At 41.7% G+C, this 10857-nt stretch overlaps 1 protein-coding gene across 1 annotated transcript; it reads right to left on the reverse strand.

Annotated features, from left to right (window-relative positions):
• Positions 1 to 471: 471 nt before the first annotated feature.
• LOC137246412 (spondin-1) lies at positions 472 to 7463 on the reverse strand. Its single transcript, XM_067777507.1, has 7 exons — positions 7013 to 7463; positions 4490 to 4869; positions 4149 to 4349; positions 2560 to 2817; positions 2338 to 2503; positions 1704 to 2041; positions 472 to 1634 (listed from the first exon to the last, which is right to left on the reverse strand). The coding sequence occupies exons 1-7, from the start codon at positions 7182 to 7184 to the stop codon at positions 645 to 647; spliced, it is 2505 nt and encodes an 834-aa protein (XP_067633608.1). The 5' UTR covers positions 7185 to 7463; the 3' UTR covers positions 472 to 644.
• Positions 7464 to 10857: the final 3394 nt, after the last annotated feature.

The following is a 10857-nucleotide window of genomic DNA, read 5'->3' on the forward strand; positions in this document are numbered from 1 at the left end:
TATGGCGATATCTCGAAAAGTCGTCCACCTATAGAACTAAGGCCCACGCGCTTTTAAAATACTCATTAGCACCTTTCATTTGATACCCATATAGTACAATCAAATTCTAGAGTCACCCCTGGTCCACCTTTATGGCGATATCTCGAAAAGCGTCCACCTATAGAACTAAGCCCACGCCTTTTAAAATTCTCATTAACATCTTTCATTTGATATCCATATCGTACAAACAAATTCTAAAGTCAGTCCTGGTCCACCTTTATGGCGATATCCCTAAATGGCGTCCACCTATAGAACTATGGCCCACTCCCTCTTAAAATACTCTTTAATACCTTCCATTTGATACACATGTCATAAACACACATTCCAGTGTTGCCCTAGGTTCATTTTCCTACATGGTGATTTTCCCTTATTTTGTCTCCATAGCTCTCAGCTGAGTATGTAATGTTCGGTTACACCCGAACTTAGCCTTCCTTACTTGTTATAAATTCGTTTTATTGTTTATTTCTTATTAAAATAAATTGATATGAAAAAGTATGTTTAAATCTACGGGAGAGACATACAGCACAAAAAACAGTAGCACTCTAGTTTTTAGTTTTATTCAAAATCGTATTTCTTTGTCGAAGCTATGAGAGAGAAGCAGATTCCTATGTGTAACTCCAAATATTACCAGAAATTGGTTCATTTGGCCTTTGTCTATGTTTCTTCGGCTTTTGCTGCCTTCTCTTCGGTTTCCTTACCAGTGATTCTGGTTGTCCAAATTGTCGACTCCACTGGTTAGCCTCACCTTCATCATCGCCATCATCAATGCCTTCTTGATTATTCAATGGCAGTAGGCAAGTACCCTCACACGCCTCCAATGAGCGAAATTTATTTTTATTATCATCACAATCATCGGTGGTAAATAATTTACATTGATGATCCTCTGCATCGTAGAACCAATAATTGCGCACACCCAAAATCCGACGATCACAACGAGATCTACGCATATATGGTTTCTTAAAGCAATAGTCCTGTACCACATTATAGTTGCTTGGATCGGTACCTTCGACAAATATCGCTCCATGTACATCCTCGTCGTATTCCTCACGCGACCCAACATCAGGATCTTCATTATTGTTGTTGTCAGGAAAATTATTGAATGCTGGTCGGTTGTAGGTACCATAGGGGGTTGCTCCACCACGATTGCGATTGCTGCTTGATTCACGTTCACGTCCGCGTCCAATGCCACGATTACCAAAAGGTCGATTATTGGTATTACGATTTAGCTCATCCTCATCCTCATTTTCTTCAACTTCTTGCTCTGGTAGCTCGTGGATAAGATCAGTTTGCACATTTCCGGTATCCTCTTGTTCATCTGGTTGCCGTTCACGATAACCGGTATAAGGTCGTCTATTAGACAGATCTGGCCGCTGACTTCCAAAACGTTCAGGTTGTGGCAGGTGATTCAAACCGTTCTTTTCATTTGCTTCTTCTTCATTTGGCTCAACATTTTCTTCAGTCGCACCAAACTCTACTATACCCAACTGTTCGTTAATGTTTTCATCTTCCTCCTCATCGCGATTTAGCGCTTGCATACCACCGCAATCTCTACCTTCACAATTTTTGCGCTGTTCTAGCTCAACCGGGTTATCGTTCTGCCAAAAATTATTATTGTATCAAGTAAAACCGAGAGATATATATTTATTCGTAAGAGCCAAACTCACCAAACACTTTTCGCGCTCGTAAGGATTCGTATAGTCACGCGTACGTGTCGCACTACCACGCCCACATTTGCGCGAGCATGGTGTCCATGCACTCCAAGTTGTTAGTTCGCATGTTTCAGCACCTTTGCCATCTTGGCCATACTCAACTTTGGCTGCTCCGCATTGTTTACCCACACATTTTTGCATTTGTTTCAGCTTAGCTTGACAATTAAAGCTCGATGCCAATACGGGATCTTTGTAGGCGCGTGTTCGATATTGCGTACCTGGCCCACAACGGGCTGTACACTCACTCCAAGTATTCCAGGGGTGTGTAGCACATTCCAATGGTATGATCTCGGCTTTAAATAATAAAGAGCGTTGAAAAAGCTTATAGTAACTAATAGCGTTTTATTTTCTGTAAAAAATGTTGCCCTCATGTTGCACTCTTAAATTCTAACTTTTGATCTAGTCACCTGCCGCGATGCAAAATGGCTCTTCTTCTTAGTTACTGAGACCCTTTTTTTATTCGGTGAAAATATTTTGTGAAAAGAACAAACAAACGCAAATGAGAGCTGGGGAAAACAAACAGGGCGACACTATTTTCAGAAAAGAAAACGCCATAAGTGCATGTTCTACAATGAGACAAAAATCCTACCCGATTCACACTCACGCGCATACAACTTCTTCCTCTTTACATAGAGTGTCGCCATTGGTTTCATCGGTGCTCCATTTTCTTCATAGAATGGCGAACGTTGATCATTTGGCGAGGTGGAGGTTATGCGTCGCACGACATCTGGCGGTTTTTGCGGTTGATCTGGAGACTGTAAACAAATTCAATTTGAATGTTTTTCTTGCGACAACCGAAGCTTCAACTTACCATATAAGATGGACCGGCATCAGTACCAATATCCCAAGGATAGAGGCTTAATACTTTCTCACTTATCCAAGTGCAGTTTTCCAGACACAGCTCCAAGCCGGCTACGCCCAATATCCAATCAGGTGAAGGTTCAATTTTTGACACCAACGAAATTACATGATGCTGTGGGTCGACGCGCACATTAGCCAAAGTGGAACTAACAATATTCTTGCGAAACATTATACCAGGTGCTTTGATGATGGTGCGAATATTTCCAGACTGTAAAATGGATTGAGAAAAAGAACTATTGTAGAGGATACTTTTGAAATGTTTCAATTGGTCGATTTACTTTTACAGTACAGCGGCGACTAAAGGCCGTCAAGGTAGGAATACTTCATCACAGTTAGAAATGGAAGCCAGTGATTAAAGGAATTCTGCTCACTGCACGACATAGGAACGATACGCGTCACAAGTCAGCGCAGTGTGCCTGGGAACTGTGCTTCCGCCTCCCTGAAGAGAAAGCGCGCTGAGCAGATGAAGCGGTGAACAAGTCGAAGAGCATTGTTCTTCTTCTTGCAACATGAAAGTACTGGTCTTGGTTGGAGTTCACGGAAGAAGTTTAATGAAGATGGAACCTGGAGCCCTCATGTGAGATGTCAAAGCAAAATTGCCTGTGCTTAATTGATATTGGATTAACTTTAATTGTCTCTCCTTAGGTGATTGGACTATTAATGGGTAAAGTCTGATGGTAATACATGGGAAATTCATGATAATCCTAAAGAATGACTTCTATGAGAGCTGTAGGCACGATGATACCACATCCTCCAAGTCTTGACGACTTGTTCGCAAATTCTATGCTCTGTTCATGCCAAGTACGGAAGGTTTTGTATGCCGAAGCTGGGATTAGCTTCTTGCGCATCTAAAGAGGAAGGACACTTTTCGAGACTGTGAAGGATTTCGTCTATCTAAGAACTACATTAACAGTGAAAGAAAATAAAAAGTAAAGACCTATCTCTACGAATGACGTAAAATCGCGCTCAATAAATCTCTCATCATACCGGTCCTGATTATGAACGGCGTAGAGAGACCCTGGGACAGCCCTTGAAGTGTTGGGGAGAAAAGTTCTCCTTAAGATTTATGGCCCTATCCGTAATGCCAAAGGCGAGTACCTAGGAGGTATAGCCCAAAAATGATGCACTGGTCAAGTAGTTAGAATGGAGAAAGGCGATCCAGCTCGAAAAGTATTCCTGTCGGCATCAGTAGGGAGGCATGGCCTCCACTCAGTTGGGAGGTGCAGGTGGAGCAAGGTTTAAATTTCTTTCGCGTCAGCTGTCGTGACAAGGCATAACTGGCATAACTGTAAACCATTTAAAGATCATGATGATGCTGATAACGTTATTAAACCTTGTGCAGTTGCTTTATTGTCAAAAAACGGACTATGCTGATTCTTACAAGAATCTTGAAGATCGAAAAAAGCTTCTTGAGCCTGGTAGAAGTATAGCTCTCCAGGAGTTAAAGATAGTCTGTAGTATGTGACTCTGACACAAGTGATTTTCTTAGAGTCTTAGCCCTTTAAACCCGGTACACTGTACCAACTTACAGATGCTTACCTTTATTTCCATTTCTAAAAGCTTTGATGCACCATGCTCTGCCATCTCTTGCAAGCCACGACTAGCCAATGAGCCATAACTCCAAAATCGATAATCTTGCGTATGTGATGCTCCAATTATTTGACCAAGCTGTGTACGCCATTTCTCAGCTGGAAAATCATGTGGATGTGTGTTTGGACCCCATTTACGCTCTACAATCAGCTATGAATAGACAAGAGATAATGAAGAGATAAATAATGTCAAGACAAATTTTGTTTACACTAATCGAATCTCAGAGATCGCAACGCATTATCTCCTTTATCCACCGGCTTATTTCTCTCCCTCTTCTTGCTTTGGCTCACCTCATACTTCGCTTCATCACAAGCACAGCACGGATCTACCGGCCTTGTTTGGCTATTCATTTCGTCGATTTCTTCCGGGCAAAAACGCTTTGTGAGAAATCCATCATCAATAAACCAAACACTGCGATGTTGCAGCACCGCTGCTCTGATTAACACACAACCGCCATCGGGCGCTACCCAACCAACACTTATTCGAATCTTTGTATTTGCATTTGTGCTTTCAATCATATTTTGACATTGTGAACTGAAACGCGTCTCAGCGGTATCGATGAGCTCGAAATTACCAATAGCTTCGGGATTCGAAACGGTACTATCATCTTCATTCTCCACGACGAGCGTAAAACCGATAAATTTAAGAGCGGCATCACAGCTGAGAGAGACTGAAATTGTGAATAAGAAAAATAGAGAGTAATCAGCAAGTCCAACGAAAAAAGTAACATTATTTATAACGGTTATTTGACCGATTTTAAGCTACGGAGCACGCGTGTGACGTGAGACAGTGCCGGTGAACAGCCTGCAGGTCGATCACAGGGGCGATCGAACCACTTATCAAGGACATGGTATCGCAAAGTGATCTAAGGATTCGGATGTTGGGAGTCTGAAAATAACTACGTTTTCTCTATGCCAGGTTTCGATACAAACTATAGGAGTTTCCTCCCTACAGACCAGTTTTGGACCGACAACTCTCAACTTCTCAACAACTTTCAGCACATTCCTATCAATGCGTATTTCGTACCCACTGCGCTTGTTTCAATCCGAGATCAGGTACAAAATTGGTTAGCCTGTCTAGAGGGTAGCTAAAAAACCTGTCGAATCCGCATAGCGGTTTTCTCTAATTTGGGCTTAATAACATACAGGAAAACGAGATTGGGCGACGACGGAGGCCTTGACACACCTAGAACTCAATGTATGGGAATGATACGGAACACATGAAGTTAGTGCTGCAATCCCTCGGATATGAAGGAAACTGTTAAGCACCTACTACGCGACTGTTCAGCGTACTTTTAAAGTAAAATGCAGATTCTTGGAAAATATTTTATGGAGAGCGTCCCAGAACTCAAGGATGCTAAGTTTGAAGGGCTTCCCAAATATTTAAACTCAGCGCTATGGATATAGCGGCACATGATTCCTACCTGCGCTTTCAAACGGTGTGGAGCCACAACAGAGCATTGTTGCTGATTGCAGTCAGAGGAGACTCGCTTCAGCAACCAACCAAAATTTAGTCTGACCTTCTTCTGATTTACGTACGGTTACTTTAAAATTGGTGGGCGCGACCTACTCGAAGTGTTTGCCAAACTTCTGTTGAGGAGGGACCGCACTTTTGCTTTATTAATCCAACTTTTTCCAAGTTTCCCATTATGCTTGAACCAAGGCAGAGCACCACCACACTACGGCGGCCGCCTCTGTTGGGGAAAGTTGGTTGTAAAAGCGTTATTCAGCTGTTCGATTCCATAACACAATGGCCTGTAATGACAACTATAAGTACCCTCGCTGAAGATTTGTTTAGTTAGAGACTCTAGCTTGTTCTTTTCCTATATAAGTTTGTTGTGAAGGAATCCGTTTATATGATATCAGCATTAGACGCAAAACCAATGTCAGCCTAGAAAGGAGAACAGGAAAGAGATAAACCCTTGTCAAAATATGCTACTTTGGACTGTGAAGACAATTAAAAAATAAGTAAGGTTGAACCGACCGGTCCGTGAGGACCTGCCATAGACTGTATGAGTTCGTAGCGTTACCAGAAGTTTGGTTAAGGACCAAACTGAGAAAACCCTAACAAAAACAAGGGCCTATGTTGTAAAATAACTCCGTCCTCTAAGGTTGTAAGACCGGCACTTGATATTCGACAACTTGCAGCCTCGCGCTTGAGTCCACGCTTGGTTGATGATAAGCACTTCTCGTCTTCTCCTCATGTTAAGCATTGACAGTCTGCATAACCCCTCTAATTTTTTGAGGTAGACTCTTTTTTGTATGTCTCTCCATCAAAAAAAGACTCCATGGTAGAGGATCGGCTTTACAAACGCTGTAAATAAAGATAGAGTGGGCAATAAACCCAACGTATACCGCAGTATCCTTTTTAGTGCTTAAGGTGCCGTCAAGACCTTCTTCACTATCTCCTCCACGTTAAACTTCAGTGAAAATTTACTGTCTACAATGATTCCCAGATATTTTGTGCAAATTTTCTCCTGCAGGTTCACACCTCCTAGGCCTTGCCCAATTTTAAAAAGTAAAGCCAAAAAAACCATGCTCTTTACGTCTCAAATGTGTATGGGTTAAGCCTTGGAATATTGGAGGTAGTAGTTCACCAGAATATTTATGGTCCTACGGCCAAAGTCTCCTAGGCCATTAGACGCCGATTATTCATCATGTATATGAGCATCGGCTGTCATTATGCGATTTGCTGAAGACTCGCGGACATTGTGAAACATTATTTCTTATCACACAATAATCACTTGATCTAGTAACTTAGAAACAGAAACTACATACGACATACTCTGAGACACTTCACACTTTTCTACTCACTATTATAGCGCTGTTTCGGTATGTAAGTCGTTGGATTGCCTTCGATTAACACTTGAAAACTTTCGTCGACCGGCGAGGGATCATCAACAGCGCCTAGCGGTCTACGGTTACAGATCTGCCAAGATCCGTGTATAATAATTAGAACTAAAAATAGATGTAACCACTTCAACATTTCACGCACAACACACTGTAACCCACGATGCACCGCCAATTAAATCGAAATCGAATATGTAATAGAGACACCGAAACATCCAGAAACGGAAGTAAATTATTCACGACGCACGCTTTTTTCAATTTCTTGGTCCGCTTGTTGTGATCGCTACACAATAAATGCTTAACTGAAATCTTCAGCTCGGCCCAAATTGTGTCTGTGATGCGATACTCTTAAGTCCGCATCACCATATCACGGCTACTCAGATCTTAGTTGGTTTTGTATATTGTCAAAATGCTTCTTTTTTTTGAAATTCAATTTGTTCGGTATGCCGAAATCGTGTCACCAGCTTATCATTAGCCATATGTAGAGCTGTGGGATTTTTGATGCCATAATGTTTACTTACAAAGATCTCTCTATCAGCCATTTATAACGAAAAATACGTATAAAAGCTGAGAAGCTGCAGATGCATGATGGTAATAAGAATATGCGCATATTTTGTTGTCTTGCGCTGTGTGTGAGGGTGCAGCTACTTGATGCTATGGCCCGTTGCGGGATATACGAAGGGGCGGCGGTGAAATTAGCTCTTACCAGTGGCAACGCAATGAGTCATCCCACCTTAGTGTGTATCGTTGTCTTAATGGGAAATAGCTATCCTACAGTAACCTAATGTGTTCGACATGATTTAGAAGTGCTGGTCAATGAAACCGGAACTTCAAAACGTTGGCACTTCTAACTTATGTCGAACACATTAGGTTACTGGTAGCATGACTCATTGCGATACCACTGGTAAGAGCTGTTCTAACTTTCCTTAAAGGTCCATGCAACTGAACCAGCATGTTAGTTTTGTATATATAAGAATGACATTACGAATCAAGGATATGACTCTGAAATCTGTAGACATGTGGTAAAAGAACTGTTCGACATCCACTATTCCGTCTTCAAAACATTCCTTCCCGTTTATCGGTATAAATGCCCCTTGTTGTTGTAGCGATAAAGACCTATCCCGAAGGTTTTGGGGAGTTTTATCGATGTTGATGGTCCTTTGACAGATATAAATCCGGAACATTCCGGTAACAAACACCATTAAGATACAACTCCGATCAACCCTAGAACAATCCAACATGACTACATTGAAACTTCTAGACGAGTTTTTATCATTAAAGCTGATCAAATATACGTTTTTACTCTTTATTTGAATTTAGCTGTGCAATGAAGTTCAATACGAGGCAAACAAAACACAGAAAAAAGTTTGAGGACCTTCTGGATTTACCGGCACAGTTGCCAGTTTTAGGCCTTGAACTCAGACGCGGTCGACCCCATGAATAAATATTTTTCCCTGCCATGCCCTTCATAAGAGGCGGATAAAACTCACGGGGGTCAAACAGATCATTCCCATTCATATCCGGAAAGGCTAGCCTCAGTGTTTTTGTGATTAAAACAATAAAAAATATTTTAAACAAAACTTATAGATAATATTGTAATGAATCTTGGGGAATTCCTGACTACTTTGCAGCTTCTGTTAACGTTCGATTCTTTATTTAGACTAGTTTGGGAGTAGTAAGTCACAATTATCGCGTACTTCACTGTTGTTTAAATCAAACTGATTACTGATTTCTCTGATTGCGCTGCTTTTATACTCTCTGTTGGCTCGTTCGCATATTTCTCCTAAGGTCTAGACTTTTCACGAACATGCCTTCTGGAACAGTTGTATCTCATACTTGGTTATTTAGCTATATGCGTGTGTATGTGTGGGTAAGCTCATGATAACGTGATGTGTGATTGTTTCTATTTCTTCTTCGCTCTTATCTGCTGACTACATATGTGCATGTGAAATAATCTCTCTGCTTCAAGCTGCTGGTTATGTTTGTGTGTAGCTGTTTGCTTTGATGTGTTCATGTACATAAGAGCGGCTGCTTGCTTTAATGCTTACATGTACATAAGTGTGGCTGCTTGCTTTATTGTTGTTGTTGATTTATTTAGTAGCAGCATAGTTATGTATAAAAAAAAATGTGAGGCGCGACAACCTCTGAAGAGATCTAAGGCCGAGCCTCTCTTCCAATTTGCGTCATGCTCCTCTTGATTTTCCCTACAAATTGCCGACTCTGAACGGCATCTGCAAGGCAGATGAGTTTTCACTGAGAGCTTTTCATGGCAGAAATACACTCGGAGCGCTTGCCAAACACTGCCGAGGGGCGACCCCGCTTAGAAAAATTGTCTTCTAATTGAAAAACCTCATTTCTAATATATTGATGTTGCTTTGCCCGTGGTGCGAACCCAGGGCATACGGTGTGGCAGGTGGAGCACGCTACCATCACACCACGGTGGCCGCCATAGTGATGTATATAACTGCTGATATTCGCCACAATATCTTAGCGTAAAATTGGCAATAGACGAAAGACGCGATACCAGTAAGTAGTGCTACAATAACAAACTCCAAAAAAACGTCATCTCTGCCTTCATGGGGAGGTTTCACTGAGTTGGAAGGACCAGGTGGAAAGCGATTTGTGCTCCCTTGGTGTTTCCAATTGTCGATTATTGTAAGGTCTTATTGACTATACGATAACATACAGGGTGTGAAGTGGCCGATGAGCAATTGCGGTAGAGATTGAGCCTAGCGGACGAAGATGCGTTCATAGGAGGTACGGTTTTTTGGGAAAATAGCACCTCAGTACGCCACGAGGATGATTTTTCTTTAAAGGTAACACCACTCAAAAGTGATTAAATCGGGCTAATTGCAGCTTTGTATGCTGGACTCTTTTTTTGTGCACTCAGTCGTTAGACGCAGCATTTCAGAACACCTAAGCGGCTAGTTCGACTCTAGGTATCACAATCAATGAGAAGGATACCAGACCATAGTAGGAATCAGACACATAGAGAGTCGCCTTTTTTGGAAGTTGTAGGCGAACCTTGATGTTACCCCTTAAGAATAAGAAGAAGAATGTTCATGCCTATTACTATGTAGAGAAATATGAAGTCTTGAAAATAATCTGTAGACCTATTTAGGATGTAATAGTTTCGAGTTTTCTAAAACTTCAAGACGACGGGAATTCATGCAAAGCAAGAAAATGAGCTATGTTTTCTTGAAATTATAAGGCTTGGTCTTTTATCTCCAAGCCGGAACGTACCGGATCTATAACCGGGAATGACCATCAACATCGATAACACTTCCCAAAACCATCGGGAAGTGTATTTATCATTAATATAACAACAACAACAGGAAAAGGTATATATCTATGCCCCTGCCATAATAGTTGAAACATTACCGACTATAGAATCACTGTCATTTGTAAGAATATGCATTAAAATTTAGTGATGTTTGGCCGCTGAAACCTCATATCGAATGCCTAATGGGCGTGAATACCCTCAGTGAGTGCCGGGTGGCGGAACATTTGTTCAACTAGATTACTTCTTAGTGGTCATCAATGAAGAACTTGCTTTCTCGGATAAACTTAAGTAGGAGCGAAAGATCCACCTTCCCTGCTAAACTGTCGGGAAACCGTGCGCCCAGAAATCTGAGTCGCCTTGTTTTCAGTCGTGCACACCGGCAGAGGAAGTGATGAATCGCCTCCTCTTTCTCTTCCTTTTGAGAGTTTCTGCAGAGGTAGCTGGTTGGTCGCCAGCGTTGAAGCATTGGTGCAATAGCGCAGCGACATGTGATGACACCCGTAAGTACTCTCACTGCAGATTTGTT

This window comes from Eurosta solidaginis, chromosome 3, assembly GCF_040869045.1.
Source record: "Eurosta solidaginis isolate ZX-2024a chromosome 3, ASM4086904v1, whole genome shotgun sequence".
Classification (NCBI taxonomy): domain Eukaryota; kingdom Metazoa; phylum Arthropoda; class Insecta; order Diptera; family Tephritidae; genus Eurosta; species Eurosta solidaginis.